General features: G+C 38.6%; 1 protein-coding gene across 6 annotated transcripts in view; it reads right to left on the bottom strand.

Annotated features, from left to right (window-relative positions):
• thrb (thyroid hormone receptor beta) overlaps positions 1-18,420 on the bottom strand; it is a 123,462-nt gene that overhangs the window by 9,810 nt on the left and 95,232 nt on the right. For 3 of the 6 annotated variants that reach the window (XM_020638629.3, XM_020638630.3, XM_029278208.2), the window contains 6 exons: positions 6,021-6,121; positions 5,760-5,907; positions 3,951-4,156; positions 2,443-2,529; positions 1,328-1,474; positions 756-1,014 (listed from right to left, as the gene is read on the bottom strand). In XM_020638629.3, coding sequence (XP_020494285.1) covers positions 756-1,014; positions 1,328-1,474; positions 2,443-2,529; positions 3,951-4,156; positions 5,760-5,907; positions 6,021-6,121 — 948 coding nt within the window. Of the gene's footprint in view, positions 1-755; positions 1,015-1,327; positions 1,475-2,442; positions 2,530-3,950; positions 4,157-5,759; positions 5,908-6,020; positions 6,122-7,136; positions 7,669-18,420 lie in introns of those variants that run through there. The other 3 variants (XM_065948075.1, XM_065948076.1, XM_020638631.3) reach the window with 3 other exon arrangements.

Below are 18,420 nucleotides of genomic sequence, written 5' to 3'. Positions count from 1 at the left end.
AGGTAGCATTGTTTATGTCCTGCTTGATATATCAACCACAGTGCCGGATATAACAGGATGCCCGTTATTTATCTGAGTGTGTGTGATATCAGGTAACTGTCCTGACAATGGGTGGGATGTTTCATTATAGAAAATAGTTTTTTTTTTTTTATTTCTTACATAATTTCCTTTATTTAATAAACTTCACTGAAAGAAATACTTGCATCCACTTTCAATCCAAAGTGACCGGTTGAACCTTCCTGTCTTGGTTAAGTGTATTGATTGGACCCTGGTGGTGGCTGAATGTGTGTCAGAGGAGCAGACAGATGGGCAGGTTGTCCCCGTGTCATGTCTGCATGTACAACACAGCAGCAGCAGCAGCAGCAGCAGAACAGTATTGATCTTCAATCAGATGTAGAGTACCAAACAGAGAAATGGTGCTGGAGAGGCTAGCTGGACAAAGAGCCTCAGAATGATTAATGGTGATTCATTGATTGGACTGTAGGTTGGTATAGATTTCATGTCAGGGGAAATACTGTTCACACAATCTGTGCGGAGTTCATTGTTCTTTTTGTTGTTGTGTCCAAACGGATGATCAGCTGTTGCTTCAAAAGTATAAATAAAAATGTGTATATATATATATATATATATATATATATATATATAAATATATAAATGTAATAGTTTGAGATATGGTCCATTGGATGAAAAATATGAGACTTAAACCAGCTTCATTACCAGAACTGAATGTGTAAAAATAAAATCAGATTGCTCACCAGATGAGAGCAGGATGACGGCCTGTAGAAGAGCCACCTCGGAGTCATCCAAGTTAAAAGAGGACAGCGATACGCCAAGATCGAAGATGGCGTCCGAGACCACGCCGAGGCCTCCGTTCTTAAGCTGTCCTCGCGTGACCGCCATCTCGCCGTTGAGCGTGAGGGTCTCACTCTCGGGATCATAGCGGACCGCCGCTCGCAGTGACATGATCTCCATGCAGCAGCCTTTCAACAGGATGATCTGATCTTCACAAGGCAGCTGATTTATAAAGAGATGGAAATGATGAGTGCAAAATACAAGCATGCACGCTTTTTAACGGCAGGGAAATTCATAGTTAAACACAGTTCAAATAAGAAACGGATAAACGTTACAATCCGCATAATCCAGCATAAAGAAGCGGAAAGAGTTATTATTGGCTTTACTTTAAATCCACTGTAACGGAACTGCAGGATTAGTAAGTCAAACAAGGTGCGAACAGCAGACAGCGCACCGTCTCTGCGGAGCCCAATGAACCCTCCACTCCCGGTCTACATTTTATGGAACATTTTTGAAACACAAAGGATCCACTCACCTCACAAAACATAGGCAGTTTTTTGGCAAAGTCCACCACTCGGGTTATGGCAGGGGTGATAATTTTTGTAAACTGACTGAAGGCTTCTATATCCACTTTGTTTCCTTCTGGTGCATTGACCATGGACGCTTGACCAATATCCTCTGGCTGAAATGCAGAGAAGTGAGGTCTGTGTTAGAAGAGTCTCCAAGTTTTGGATTCAACATTTCAAACCCTGACATTTCTCTACGAGGAGCTGTCAAGATTTACAACATCTGGGCCCTTTTTTTTTTTTTTTACAAAGACGTGGGGGCAACAGGTGTTAATGGCTGCCACATAATCCTTGTTAGCAAACATGATAAAAGTTCTTCAACTCAAAGTTACATTTTTTTTGGACTGACAGACTTTGATTCCAAGTGTCACAGAAATGATCCAGAGAGACAAAAACAGATTTCATTCAAAGCTACTAGACTCCATTGTCAAAAACACAGAGTGCACAGGAGTCGCTGGTCAACCGCTGCCCTGATTGGTTAGTTTGTTAGTGTTACTCATTAGTTACAACTCCAAGCTTTCACAAAAAAACACAAACAAACCAATCAAGTGAGACGTTAGTAGACCGGCATATTCTGAGTTCTTCGAGCTAAAATGATTATTTTGGTCAACGGAGTCTGGTGGCTTTGAAAAATAACAATGTTAAGAATGTCCGAGGTAAAAAAAAAAAAAAACTCTTAGTCCATAGCAAAAATGTCTATGGCTAGCAATTGAAGTATTGGGTTTTTTATGATTTTGTCACAAGCTTTGAATAACAGATTATGTAGCAGTCATTACAGACATCATTATAAAGTCTTTTAGGGCTCATGTCAAAAAAATACTTTTACTAGCATGTTAAATTTAGTATTATGTGTAAAGTTCAAGGGAAAAATAAAGTGTAAAGCATCAGTGCTCAAATAAGAAAATGTATTTTTCTGGGAGGTATACATATGGACGCATCTTTACAGACACACAGCAGCAACATTGTGACTGCACTTCAGTGTGTTGCGCATGTTAATGACTGTTAATTAATCTAAGCATGGCAGAAGACTGTAACGAGGCAGTACATCGGTTTTTAAAGACATTACTCGTTGGCTGTTTCTTACCTTAGTTTCCTTCACCCCCGCTGCACTCTGGTCAGAAGTATAGAATAAATTACATGTTATTTCATTAAGAAGCATTGCTTCCTCGACCTGTTGGATAATCAACAGGAATCGTGAAGTTTCAATGAAGAACCCGTGTCAAGCCAACTAAAAAGAAAACAAGTTAAAACTGAGGACAGATGAAAGAGTGCAGATAGAAAACAGGTGAGGAGAGAAATCCAAGATGGGTTTCTGTGGCGAGATTCAGACTCAGGACCACGACGCCAAACAGGTCCGAAGAAAACACGTGAACGGATACCGACAGCCCGTAGAATATTTCATCATAAAATATTACGACTTTTTAAGCAAACAGAGTGAATTTAAAGAGAAACTTTAAACCGGTTTTTAAACGCTTGAAAGAGAATCGACCACTCAAACGCTTTTTGTATCTTTCATAATACATTTTTTAAAATGTACAAAAAAAAAAAGATGAATTAAAAACCAGCTGCTTACGTGATGACGGCGTTTTTTTGTCATGGGATATTTCTGATAAGCTTCCCATTCAATGTGGTACAAGTCGTCACAAACACTTGAGTGACGATTGGCAACATGGAAATTTATTATTTTTTCATAAATTACCAACCACTACTTACGCACACCAAAACCTAAAATTTTTCTTTTAATTTTACATATTTTTGACATGTTTTTCCAAATATGTGAAATCGTGATGCATGATGCAAATGAAGCAGAAATTGGCAGAAATAAGCTACATCAAACGATCGACATCATCCCAAAGTAGTTTATTATTTATCTTAAATGACCAACGACTAATCAGAACTTTTTAAAGATGTGAACCCAAAGTTATAGAGAACTTTGTCTAAAAACCAAAGGTAACGTTGATCAACGTGCGCAAAGAGGTTAAATTGATCCGACGATGTTCTTGGTCAGGTTGCCGCATTCTGGGAAAAACTGTAAGGAAAATGTCCCGCCATCACGAGTGTTGGATCTGATCGTGCCACAGAAACCCAAGATTAAGCCAACAGCTGAGACAGACTTTCAATCTGGACAGAGCGTTTAGACTTCACAGAAGAAAGAAGAAACAAAATTAGTCAAAAAAAGAGGGTGAGGTGTGAAATCAAAAGCTACAATCAGAAAGAGATAAAAATGAAAAAACAGCACGAAAAAAGCAAGTTATTAGTGTTAGCGATTAAGCGGCACAGCTCGGTATAAGACATCGGGAAAAACACACAATAAGATGTTCCATTTCTAAATTAGTGCTGCTGAGTTGAGGAACACACTTTTCTCCATCGTCCAGCTAATTCTCCCCACTCTACAAGGAGATACAAAAAAACACATGGACATATTAACACAGGGAACAGTGGAACAGTGTTGGTGGAGGAGGTGGAGGAGGAGACAGTGGAAAAGGGGGTCTGTGAGGGGCGGGAGGGGGGAGGTCGGGGTGGATTGGATAAGGCAGGGTAATCAATACAATGGAGGCTGTGTTGAAGAGGGAGGCGGGGAGGATATCTCACCAGGAATTTCCGTTTCTGCTTCCAGTGGTTGCCCTGCGCGTTTGTGGACATATGGGCCTCAGTCACCATACGGATGAGGTCCCACTCCTCCTGGGTGGGCTCCAGTCGGTCCCACACCGTCTTCTGCAGCTCCTCCCGCCGACGGCGCTCTCGGTTCTCCTCGATTAGCTTCCGCTTGGCCAGCCTCTTGCTGTTGTCCAACACCACTGACAGGGGGGAAAGGAGGAGGAGAAGGGGGGGGGGGGGGGCAGGAGAAGGAAGACGGAGACAATGAGAGTGGACAGGAATGAGAAGGAGGAGGAGGACAATGAAGTGAGGCAGCTGAAATCTCAGACAACAGTTCAAACACTTCAGAATAAAATCAGGTGACGTCAAACTTGAAATGGTTTTCTTTAGGAACCAAATTTTACATCTTAGGCTAACTCTTAAAAGTTATTTTTTTTAAATCTCCTAGCCTTTAAGCTGGCATGAGAGTTGTGTGCATGGTCTCTGTCTTTCTGATTTTTATTTTTTAACACTGTGTTTTGGATGTCTTTGACAGACATTTATGTCCTTTAAAAATTGTATTTCACAGTTTTCTAATGTTAAGAGTTTTATGAATGTAATGTATTTTTATTTCTGCTGTTTAAATCCACTGTGCTGCACTCTGGTCAACTTTGTGATTTTTAAGATGTTCTGTATAAATAAAGTGGATTGATTGGATTAAGCATGCTACTTTGAATTCTTTAATAGTCACAACTCCCACTCTCTCTAATAGAATAAATTATTTGGAGAATCAGACGCTGACTGCGGGCTTGAAATAAATCTGTTCATAACACATAAAGGTCAAGAGCTCTCTGAAGTCAGACACAAGCACCTCTGGGAGAATAAGATGGTGTATGTTTAAAAAAGTCATCGCTAACAGAGGTGAAATCATTGTGACAGGATTACTTAAGCTTTAAAGACACTGTTGACTTTCTTTTTGATTCTTGTTAAATTGGTATTTGTTTTGTGGGAGGAGCTCTGCGGTTTCAGGGTCGTCAGAATCAGCCTCTCGCTATTTCATTAAGCGTGAATAAAATAAATCAAAGTGAGACATCGCTCTGCTCTAAACGCGAACATGCGAAAGAAAACAAGCTGCCATCATGTGTCCTGTCAGCAGCATAATGCCACTCAAATCTAATTAACCTGGATTAGCAGTGATCTGAACGACTTTATGAAGACGTCTTCGAGGTGCCTTCTCTTCGCTTCAATCGTTTCTCAACAGGAACTTTAACCGGTTAAAATTCAGAGTTAGAAAAGAAATACATCTATGCTTTATTTTAACATTATTATTAAGTGAAAAAGAGAGTGTAAAGAAAGTCCTATGAGCTCAAATAAAAAGGAAATCGTGCTAATTTAAGAGTCAAGGGATGTCGGCCTATGTTCTATGCAGGTACAAACTACACATGGTAATGTGTTTTTGTTTGCATGAATACGACAGAGAAATATGCAACAGTGTGAACATCTCTTCAGGTGTTTAAAGTCAAGCGTCCCCAGATGACACACAGCATGTAGGCCTTCTGCCGGACGACCCTGTCCCAGTTTAACCCCATCCTATCCACTGTTATTGGATTAAGATGACAATAATGCATCTGTTTACACAACAGCCTTTTTCTCGGTCTTTACTACAAAGTCTTCAAGTATGCCACATTGTTTTTTCCCCTTTGATAATCTCTTGACTGAATATGGGACGGAAATATCAAACGGCAAATATCTATCTGCAGTCCCTGAGCTCTCAGCATAAGATGCAACAGCTTTGACGACCTCGTCTTTGCCGTTCAAACTTACGATCTGTTGCCATCCCCACCGCGATGCACTTCTTGAAGCGACATTCCTGGCACTGGTTTCTGGTCACTTTGTCGATGATGCATTTCCCCTCGTACTTACACGCGTAGGTTGGGTTGAGGTTCTTCTGGATCGTCCGCCTGAAGAAGCCCTAAGAGGAAGGAGACAGCGACAAGCATGCACGCTCAGAAATGACCCCACAAACCACACTGAATTGACTGGAAAAAAAAATCAAAAAAATCTTGCATGCCACAGTTGTGTTACCTTGCAACCTTCACAGGTAATGCAGCGATAGTGATAGCCTGTGGCTTTGTCCCCGCACACTACACATAGCTCATCCTTGTCCAGGTAACTTGGAATGTACCCTAAAGAGAAGAGCAGGTGATCAATAAGATTTTATGAAAAAAAAAAAAAAAAAGATAACCTCTTTACTGCTGTTTTGTGATCCAGGGGGACTCATTTAGATGTGTTGATGATGACCTTTGACCCACCCAATTTAGGAATTTGAATATTAATATCAGTTTTGGGATTTCTGTAATCTTAAATACACATTATGTTTGAACTATTTGTATGATTGTCTTCTCTGTGTTGTGAAGCTGATACTGCAGCAGTGAATGGGGCTCAGAGAGAAGCTAACAGGCTAAATGTAAACCGTGTGGACGTCAAGTTCAGCGACGGCTCTGTTGTTTTTTCGGTTTGTAAAAACTAGCACAGCCTGGAGACTAAACCACTTTGAAACGTTGCACAGGGAGATTTAAAAGTTGGCTGACTTTTGCACACTTCACATTTGATTAGCATGACTTCCATAGAAAGACACAGTTGCTTCTTGTAAACTCTCCGGGTTAACACCTGGCCCCGTTTTGGGATTTGGCTTAATGAGTTCAGTGCTTTGACCTCTGGCAGACTCCGGGGTCAACAAGCTGATCAATACCTTTTTTTGGAGGGGGTTTGTTGAGGAAGCAATGATTTTTCATGCGTAGGCCTTCTGTTGCCCCACAATCAATCAATAAGGAACCCCCCACACCCGGCCCACTCAAACACTCACGCAAACACTTGGAGCATCAGATGCAACAAGTCCTGCTCACAGACGTGTTGCCGCATGGCGCCTTAAATCTTCGATTTGCGCTTATCGTACTTAATTTGGAAATCCCAGACATCACTGACGCATTAATCAAGCAGCGAGTCATTGCTAATTATCAAAAATGGAAAACAAACGTCTGAAACATGTTCTCTTCATACAACCCAAAGAGACAACCACGAAACATCAGAGTCAACGTCATCAATCGACTAAAAACTAAAAACTTTTCACGACTGAAATCAAAGATCAAAACGACCTTTTCAACGAAGAAGATTCAAACATCGACCAATCAGACGTCGTACCTTTCTTGTGCGCGCCCTGCATCCACTGCAGGTGTGAGTACTCAGGTTTGATCTCAGGGAAATACTCAGGCTGATGGTGGAAGTGACTCAGAGGGACCTCCATGCTGCAAAACTCGCTTTTAAAAGGCGGCGGGCCACCAGCGTACGAGCATGAGTAGTGCTGGCTGGGCGGCCATGTCTGCTCCATGCAGGGCGGGTGGTGCAGCGGCTGGGGCTCACAGTGTCCGTACCCGGGCCCCTCACCTGGATACATGCAGTGCTCTCCACCACCCTGCACCGGATAGCCTCCCACCCCGGGGTGAGGCATCTCATACATGTCTGGGATGCAGTAGTTCATCATGGAGAGCCACAAACGATAACCATAAAAAAAAGTTGTGGCTCAACCCTGACAACTATAACGCGCTCAAAAAAAGAGATCCAACTAAAAAGAAAAGAGCATCAAGATGTCAGAATATGACGATACGGAGTTTCCAACCTCACACAGGTGAAGGTCTCCTGAGTGGACTCACAAGTGTTTCATGCAGCAAATCCACAGCCCACAGACTTCACCTAGAAGATGCCCCACCCGCCACTACCCGGCCAAATTGGGAAGCAGAGCTTTATGACGACGTAGAGCTCTAATCTTACACTCCACAAATCCTCAATGTGCCACAGACAGTGGCAATGTCACAGATTAAGACCTCACCTAGAAACTGTAAACACCATCCAATAACATCAAGTGGGAGGGAGCGAACTTTTCTGTGAGTTTACAGAAAAACCTTCAAACACTTTTTCATCCTGTGGACCCCAGTCATCATATCAGGTCAGAATTAGTCGTTCACTTAACCCTGAAGCCCCTGACCTCTGGACCTCTGTTTCTTAACCAACGCACTGATTCTCCGGGTATTTCCACAGAATCCACAAACAGGCAGGCCAGAGGCCAGAGCTCAGAGCTGTACAATTATTCCTGCCAACTATCTGCTGAACTTTATGACACTGAGGAGATTTCAGGAAGGGTTTTGTGTTTAACTCACACAACCCGACTTTTAACCATTAGGGACCGGATCGAGCAGATCATGTATTTATCCAAGAATGAGCCGCTGTGTTAACTACGTTATTTATATTTGGGAATTAGAGACAATAAATAACAGATTACTGTCAAATCGAATTAAGAGCAAGCACTGTAATTATCTACATCTTTTATAACGTGCTTATAATTAAATATTTTAGCACTGATTATATAAGAAACACCACGATGGATTTAAAATACTCCAGATCAAAACATAAAACAGGCAAAAAGTATTTTGTTCTTAAAAACACATTAAATAAACCCTTCAAAATAAAACTAGTCTTACAAATATGTCCACCGTCTAATTACCTCCTGGTAAATAAATCCTTCAAAATGAAACTATTCTCGCAAATAACTTCACGATGTAATTACTTTCTGGTAGATAAAGATTTCAAAACAAAACTAGTCCCACAAATAACTTCATGATTAAATTACCTCCTGGTAAAAGAAAAATGTCAAACTAAAAAGATTCTCACAAATAACTTCATGATCGAATTACCTTTTTGTAAAGAAATCCTTCAAAATAAAACTATTCTCAAAAATAATTTCAAGATTTAATTACATACTCATAAGGAACATTTTCAAAATAAAAATATTCTCACAAATAACTTCATGGTTTAATTACCCCCTGGAATAAGAACGTGTTCAATTTGCTAAATCAATACTGTTTCCCTCTCAGTTCGAGACACGCGAGCGACACGCTGAGCCACACATTGCGTGATCTGTTTCACATAATACACCTATTATCCCACAGACACGGGCTAGAATCAGCCATATTGATTAGGCTTTCTTGTTCAATACAGACCTAAGGGGATAAGCCTTATGGCATGAGCGTGCGTCTTTTTAGGATCCATAATGCTGTCCTCAATCATTTCACACACACCCCGTTTAGAACAACCTGTTGTTGTGCTTCAGGATGCGACTGATGCAACTTTATAATAAATGTTCAAAGAAAAACAAAGAAAAGGCAGAACAGAAAACCAACAACAAAAGCTTGTTTGTGTTCATGTGAACTTAGGGTTTGACATAAATCTGCACAAACTAGTTAACACCAAACAAACTCTTTACTCCAGCCTGTAAAATCTGATTTTATTGTCTTGATCAGTTTTGAATTTTGTGAATTTCAGAGTTTGGATTTACTTGTTAGAGTTTTTCTCATTCTTCCCTTTTGTTCCCTACTTTAGTCTTTAGTGTTTCCTGTTTTATTTTGTAATTTCTTATTGTCAGGGCCAGATAAGAACATGGATTATTTATGGTTAATCAATTCAAATGAGCCAAACATGAATGCATTAGAATGATTTGTTTATTTTATTGTTCATTTGGGCTAATTTTGGTTTTAGCTTTTGAGAATTGATTCTGGGTATTTGTGCCTCATTCCTCCCTCTTTGGAGACCCTAACCCTGCATATAGGTGGGGGTAATTTAAGGTGACTAATGACACCTGGGGGAAACAGGTGAGAGTGAGAAGAGGATTTTTTTTTTTTTACTTTGTCAAGTTTAATTTTTGCTGGAAGTTTTCAGTTAATAATTCATAAGTTGACTTTGGATCCTCGGCTGCTTTTTGTTTTTTTGAAAGCGTGTGTTAAACCTGCTCAGCTTACCTGAAGGTTTTCTTTGTAACCATAACTCTTATCCTCATGTTTCTCTCTGTTCTGGTGTGTTTTGTTACAGTCTTCTCTGTGTGTCTGTAGTGTTTCCTGTTTTACTGTGTCATTTTTGTCCCCACTGTTTCTTGTATTTCTCCCTGCCTCTGTGTGTTTCCCTCCAGGTTTGATCGCCCTCACTGTCTTCACCTGTGTCGTTGGTCTCACCTGTGTCTGATTACCTCTGTGTGTATTTACTTTGTGTGTATTTACTCTCTGCGTTCCCTTCCTCCTGTGGTCAGATTTTCCCCGTGGTTTTACGTCTTCTTCACCGTGCTTCCTTGTGACTCCCAGTTTTCTCTTTCTTGCTCTTAGTTGGACATTTGTAGATTTGAATCTAGTAAGTTTTTGTTTGTTTTCTTTTCTGCACGTTTCCTCCTTGTGGCATTTAAATAATAAATAAATAAATAATAAATGTGACACTTGTGTTTTTAGAACTGAGAATGATTTCTATGTTCAGAATAAATTATATAAGGTGGTGTTAGGGGATAAATGGCATTACACATTTATAATCAAAGAAACAATGACCAGAAGGGCGATCGATTAGAGCTACATCATCAAGTTTGTTCTGTTTGATCTGGATCTATATCTATCTATATTAAAAAAAAACAAAAGAAACATAAATTTAAAAAAAAAGAAGAACACTGAGTCACACAGGTCGGATAATGTCTCCTTTCATCTTGTTGACGTTTTATCTTTTATTTATTACTCCTTCATTCTTTTGCTTTCAGTCCTGCCTGTTCCTTCTTTTCTTATTCCTGTATCTGTTGACGTCTGTTCTATCGTCGTCATGACTCCCTGTCATTGCACTTTGTTAATATTTGATTTTTAAAAGGTCCTTTATAAAACATTTATAATTATGTTATTAATACCATAACTGTTTCATACTCCTACTAGTACACACTGTTATATTTCTTACCCTAGTCTACTTATTTCTATATTTATTCACTTTTCTCTCTATCCATTTGTTGTTTTAATTGTTCATTTAATTGACATCTGCATGTTTTCTATATCTATTATTGTATCTTATGTTTACATATGTATTAGATATTTACATCTTTATTACATATAAATTATATATTTTATTCCCAATACTTACATATGTTTATATCTTATTCTCATATTTTTTATCTTTATGCTTGTACTGTATATATATTTTATATTTATATCTACATCTGTACGTTGATATTCTGTGTAGCAGATTTTATAACGCCCCAGTTCCCCCCCTCACAGGGATTGATGAAGTATTCCTGAATCTGATTATTAAGTGATTTATTTTCCTACATAAACATTTATATTAATAAGATGATTTTTACATTTCCATTTAAATCTGACTGTGGAAGGTTTTTAATTCTGTATTTCCAGAAGCATGAAGACCGTGCAAAACTGAAAAAAGAGGAATAAAAGAAATACAAAGGAATAAGAGATTATTTCAGATTCTTGTAAAATATTACAGACGTCTGATTCTCAGGACAAACCTCCTGAATACCCGTCTAACAAACTTTTTCCCAAAAAAAAGTTATTCATTTTTCGAAGTCAGTCTGTAAACGTTTGATTTTGGCCCACATTGTAAACGTCAGCTGTTAGTTGTTGTTTGTTCCTGATAACATCTCTAAAGCTTCTTAACGAGACATTAAGATTCGATCGCACAGATGCCTTTTTTTTTTTTTTTTTTTTATCTTCTTAAGATTACTCCGAACGTGTTTGGTGCTGGCTGGATCACGGAGGTGTTTCAGAAAAACCTGTCGACGTGCGAACACATGGCGCCGTCTGAGAGACGATGCGTGCAGTTTGGGCTTTACAATCCCTGCTGCGTGCACTGAACTGAACCCTGAATGAGAGACAGTCTGCACGCTCAGGAAAAGCCAGTCCTCGAGACACACGATCAATACTGATGGGAGTCCGGGATTATGCAGAAGGAGAAAAAAAAAAAAAATCATTATCAGGGTTCAAACGAAGACGTGAGGCACAGAGCGGACACAATTTAGTTTGTTTTTCAAAAACTTCATTTGATCATTTTTAAAATCTGAACATTTCTCTCAGTTTGTTTTATCACTGATTCACATAATAATCTTCTTTATCATTAAATGTCCTTTTAATTTCTACATAGTTTACATCGAAATACATTGTAACCATGAAACTTGTTTCCTCATCATTTAGAAACGTCTTTAAGCCCTTAAAGTTCATGTGTAGTGACTCTTTAAATGAGAATAAATGTTGTAAACACACAGAGACCTTTGTGCTCCTCAGAATGAGAATCTACTTAGAATGGTTGACAACATATTTCTCAACTTGAACACACATTTAGAAAAATAAAAAAAACTTAATTATCTTTTCAATGTAGCTCTAGCGAAAGTTCAGACAGGAAGACTCTATTTTGCACACTTGTTTTATTGTTTATTATCATACCATGTCAAATCACTCCTCAACGCATGCTCACTCCTAAGTTCTCATAATCATCACCTGGTCACATCTATCCAACAGCACTGCTCCACTCCCTCATCGTTAGCCTATCACATAGGCTTTCTCTTCCACTAGTTCATTCATGCCATCGTTACGAGCGACCTTCTACCTCCCCATCGCCACCAAGCCTTCGCAGTTTGATCACATCCTTCATCCCATCAGCCTCAGATGACATCATCAGCCATCGTACGGTCAACCCCAGGCTTCGCAGTTTGCCTTAGATGACATCATTAACCATCTCCTCATCAACTCCTGTCTTCACAGTTCAATCACCTTCTTCAGCGCATCAACCCAGACGACATCATCCGCTAACACCTCCACCACCAGGGTCTGGACTCTAGGGAGGGATAGATCTTGTTGCCGCTCAGGGCAGACATCTTCAATCACCCTGTCTCCCTGTAGAGTTCAAGCACCAAAGATTCTCTGACAATCATTCTATGTCACATATGTAAAATAAACCTTTCATCTTTCAATCATTTACTTGTCTCTCCTGATTGAACTTGCTTTATTAAAATAGTGACGGACCATTGTGCATCACTTTGTAAATGTTTGTAGCCGTTTTTCTTTTTGGCTGATTTCGTTTTTTTTTATGTTCTACTCGCTTTTATTTGTGCGCCCGCTTTTACGCTTTTAATTGTTTGTTTGTTATTCATTTTCTTTGATTTATTTTCACCTCGTGACTGATGTCATTTTGGTCCTTTATATGATTCCTATTTCATTATTTAAATAGGTTTGAATTTGAGTTTTTTTAAACAATTTAAAAATGTAAAACTGTCTCAGGGAAATGTTTCCAGCGATATCTTTGCACGCCTGTGAATCTTCTACGGTTCATTTTCAGCACGCCATGTAATCCGCCTGCGAGCATGTGTCCAGATATGACACCTGAAGTGACCTAAACGACACGCCATGCTCGGGCTGAAGGTCCAGGTCTTCACTTCACTGTAATCTCATTAGACGTGGAGCACACGATGATCTGTATGACAACATGGTGATCATTGTGAGGAGCGCTCAGATCCAGAGGAAAAATCCCTCAGGTCAATGTGTGTTTACATGTGGGGCGCGTAATGAGGCTCTGCGGTAAAATCTGTTTAATCTGGAGGTCATTAACGATAACGGCTGGGTCGGAATTTTTTTATTTATTTATTTTAGTTTTTTATTTGTTTATTTCTTCATTTATACATTTCTATTATTGTACAAAAGAGTTTTGAATTTCCTTTTATTTTGTTCTCCTTTTAATTTTTCTTCTTCTATCTGTTCTTATCCATCCACTATTTTGATTTTGACCGTTTTTTTCCCATTCGGGGTCGTTTGGTGCTGGTGCTGATCCCAGCTGTCATTGGGCGAGCAGTGGGGAACACCCTGGACTGTTCACCAGTCAATCACGGGGCTGACATACAGAGACATAGAACCAGCCATACTCACTTTTTATTTGCTCTTATGTAGTATTTACTTTTTTTTAATTGTTTTTACTGTAACTGACTTTTATTAGATTGCTTCTTAATTTTTGTCGTTTGATTTGAAATATTTCTGTCTTTGATGGCATCACAACAACAAGAAATGTACTCTTAGTTTAAGAGGAACATCCAAAATAAAAGCTGAACAATTTTTGTTTCAAAGTGGAAATAAAAACATTTCAAATGTGATTAAAAATGTGAAATTTGGCGATTAATTGCGATAAAAAATGTATTGTTTTAAAGGCCTACACTGTTTTTTTTTTTTATATATATATATATATATATATATATAGAGAGAGAGAGAGAGAGAGGCTATCCTTTCAAATATAACACATTTTTCTATGATTAGTGATCAACAGTGGACAACATTGTTGTAGAGTTGTCTTTGCTCTTTCTTTGTTGTTTTCCGTCACTTTCTCTGACAGACAATCCTCCGAGCATTAACCTCCTCTCAGGGCGATTTTCCAGGACACAGGGTAGCTGAGCTTCAACTGTTGTTTATGTGGATCTTTGTCTTTGTCAGGCTCTTACACTTGATTAGTCCGTCATTAGCCACCATGGGCACAATGTCAAGGTAAACCCGCTAATCCTCGATATGTTAAACACAGATGGAACGCTGCTGGCGTTAAACGGGGTGACAGACGTGACGGGCCGTATGACCTTCATTCCAGTGATTAAGATTCAAGATATAAAGGGTTTCATGTCACGTGTCTGATCGCCGAGAAACAGAGCGCCAAACGGAAACTGAGATTTAATCACTGCTGAAGAAAGAAATGCTGCAACAACAAATATTAACTACAATACAACCATTTATATGAAACAAAGAAGAATAGATTCACGTCAAATTAGCAAAAAAACGATCTTTAAATTAACACATTTTTTTATGACCACACCTCGTCTGAAGCACAAGTTACATTTTTGAAGTCACTGATGTTTTCTTACAGGTTTAAAATTTTTTGGCTGTAAAACGCATTAAATTATCCTTCATTTTTTCATAGCATTTAAATGCTAAAGTAACAATCGATCGACCAATCAATCATTATTCATATAACGCCAAGTCATAACAAATGTTATCTCAAGACGGTACTCATTGATAAGACGAAAGGGATAAGGGGAGATGGGTTAAGACCCAGGAAGGAGTTCTCCTTTGTATTCCTCACGTTCCTGTTGTATACAATTCCTTACCGCTGATGTGGAGGTTGGAGGTCGGAGGAGGTCGTGCATGAATGAGGCTCGCGGTGGTATCAAATAGCTTTTTTAAAACTCTGACATATTACTGTTTCAAATACGTATCTATACATCTTTCATAATCTAATTTGGTACTTTGCAAAGTGCATAATATCAACGGTTTTATTTTGTATTTGTCAATAAAATGTGAATGATTACTTTTAATCAGAATTGTTATTTGTACATTTAGCTTATTATTTAATTTCTGCCCTCAAACATTAAACTGGTCTTTCTAAAAAAAACAGTATAACTCAACTTGCTCATATTTGGTTTTAAAGGTGCACTGTGGAGGTTTGGTAGAGAAATGTGAAGGTTGGAGAAATGTTCAGATTCTGAGGTATATGTTTATTTATAACTCTATACACAAACTGTCCTCAGAGGAAAATGTGGTCCCTGGAACTGTTTGAAGATAAAATGTCACGCGAGAAGTTATGGTGGGGGGGTCCGCAACAGTGAAACCGCAACTCTCCTGGTAGCTTTTTAGCTCCAAACAGTGTTCCAGGGACCTAATTTTTCTTTGAATAAAGTTTGTGTATTTAGTTCAGAAAATGTAGCCGAGAATTGTTTCACCTTTGAATGTCTTAATGGTCTTTGCTGCAGATTTGATTTTGAGCAGAGGGTCCACCTACAGCCCCCCTCAGGTCCTCATGTAGAGGCCTTTTAATTACAAAGTCTGAACAGAAACCTACGGTGGATCATCTTTTCATTTCATGCTCCACGACTCAGAGGGAGCTTTACAAACCGTCTGACAGCAGCAGATAAATTTAAATCTGTCAGATCTGATGAATCTGGTGCTTCTTTTACACGGCTGTTAACTTCCTGTTTGCCTATATTGTCGTAAATTTCTCGTCGTGATCGATTTTGTCTTACATGATGCCCCCCATGTGTGATCTGATTTTGTATATGGATGTATGCATGTTTGTATGTATGCTGATCTGTACCTCTTCTTCTTTGCTCTTTTATTTATTTTCTGTCAAGACAGTCCTCCGGGAGTAAACAGCCCGGGAGTCTTACTATACGGTTCCTCCAAAGACCAATCTTTTGATTAGCACTTAATCAACAACGGGCACAACGTGGAGGTAAACCCGTTAACCCCTCGATACGTTAAACACAGATGGACACTGCCGGGGTTGAACGGAGGACAGACATCTCGGGTTGTACGTGGCTCATCTCAGTGATTAAGATTCAAGATATAAATGTTTTCTGTGTCAGATGTGTTAACAACAATGTGCTGCATGTGCACATTTTTAAACAACAGAGGTTGTTCTTGAAGCTATTGGGTGCAGAAAGGGGAAATAAGGAGAATAAGAGAAACAAAAGGATAAAAAGAACAAGAGATAGATTCTATAAATAAATAAATATTTGTATTATTCTAAAGCACTTAAAAAAGCCATGTCAATTAATGAAAACTATTCAAATAGATGTTATTTTATTAAGACGTTGTATCTTCACATTTGAGTCTCTTTTGTGTGACTCTGGCACCAGAATTTACCTCCAGATTAATAAAGTTATCCCATCTTATCTCATATTCGGGTAAGGTCGGGTAATCGGTCAAACAAGGTGATTAACAGCACGCTGCCGAGATGGCCTTTTTTATCCTACGCCGCAGCGTCATTGTGAGTTTGACATTAAAAATAAAGAAGGCACTAACGGAGACTAATCATGGATAGTAAGTGTTTCTATGTTTTGAGAGCTTGTTGAAGATGAATTACTAAATGCTACAACATATGAACAAAAGAAAACTTCAACCAACTCTTCAGTCACAGTTTATAAGGAATAAAGTTTAAAAAGTTATAGTTTTAAACGTGACTATTATTAAAAAAAATATATGTTTTTTTGTGTTTTTTTCATAGCGGCTGCAGTCCTTGAGGAGGGCGGCCGGGGTTGGAATCCGACCTGTGGCTCCTTTCCTGCATATCATTCCCCCCCCCCACTCTGTCTCTCTCTCTCTCTGATTTCCGACTCCAAAAGCCCCAAATACAGTATATCTTAAAAATTCATCCAATACATTTCACAACAGAATAGATTTTTTTTTTGTATTCAGTTGTTTTAATTTGTATGAAAGGTTATAAAAGTTATTAACTTTTTATTGTTTTAATTACATATATTTCATTGCTCTTGGTTTGCATTACTCCCTGCTTCTTTTTTTTATTTTTTTTTTAGATTTTTTTTTGGGAAGGCCTTTTTTTGTCTTTATTTAGGGACAGGAGTGGATAGAGTTAGAAATTAGAAAGAGAGCGAGAGAGAGAGAGAGAGGGAGAAAGAGAGGGGGGGGGAGAGAGAGAGAGGGGAATGTCATGCGGGTAAGGAGCCACAGGTCAGATTCAAACCACGCCCGGCTGTCTGAAGGACCACAGCCTCTGTACATGGGGCGCGCACACCAACCAGCAGGCTCCCAGCACCCTGATTAGTCTCTACTTCTAAACACATGTTAGTTTTTCACTATTTTATGATTATTTTATTGTTTTTCAGTTGGCGTAAGGCACTTAGAATTACATTTGATTTGCATAAACGGTGCAGTATAAAATGTTTTTGATTGATGAGAACAAATCAGTGCAGCAACTGCCTTTCTTGAAACATCCCAGCAAACACTAAATGTAACATTAATTCAATCTTCGACTCTAGAAACTTCAAACTGTGCCAGCGAGTCCAGAGTGAATGATCAATGTGTCATTTCTATAATCTCTCTCTGAATGAACAGTCGAAAAGGCTTAGTGTGGGATTACTGACTCCATTAATATAATAAGTGTGAATGTGTGACAAGTCGATGTGATCCACACGCAGCAGCTGGTAAGAGGCAGGCCCTGCGAGGCAAATCTGCTTTCAGCGAGGGCTTGATACCAGTTTAACTTTTTGATGAGGTGACGTCCTTGCCATGTGCTAATCTTGTTTGGAGTTTCTTACAAGACTCTCTGTGAGCGCTAAGCGTCCATCAGACAGTTTAACGCCTATCAATAGTGTAACAATCTGTTGTCTGAGCGGACAGCATTAACACTAACGCTTCGCCCCGCTGAGGGATTTTTTTAGTTTTTTTAATGGTTTGAATCATCTCTGCGTTAGCTTTGGACACATTTTTATTTAATTTTGACATTTATCTGAAGCTAAAAGTGCAGATTCCTTTTTTTATTTTTTTTTAAACATAATTATTCAGAAACAAAAATGTGTGGTTTTGTTGAGAAAAATGCAAAAAATAACAAAATGTTCTGTATTTATTTAAAAAAATGTGTCAGACAAAAAGTTTTAAAGCCATTTTTTTTATATATTTCTTAAATTAAAGAATTTAATTTAAGAAATTTACATAACTCAGAAATATTAAAATGACACAATATCAAGTGTAATATTATATTATATTATTTAATGAACTAGTACCATTTTCTAAAGGCTGGATATTTATGCTTTTTAATGATTGGTTTCTGATAAATTAAAAAAATTTCCCCACAAACTCACCTT

Source organism: Labrus bergylta, chromosome 19, assembly GCF_963930695.1.
Source record: "Labrus bergylta chromosome 19, fLabBer1.1, whole genome shotgun sequence".
NCBI lineage: Eukaryota > Metazoa > Chordata > Actinopteri > Labriformes > Labridae > Labrus > Labrus bergylta.
This window is presented reverse-complemented; position numbering and strand designations above follow the sequence as displayed.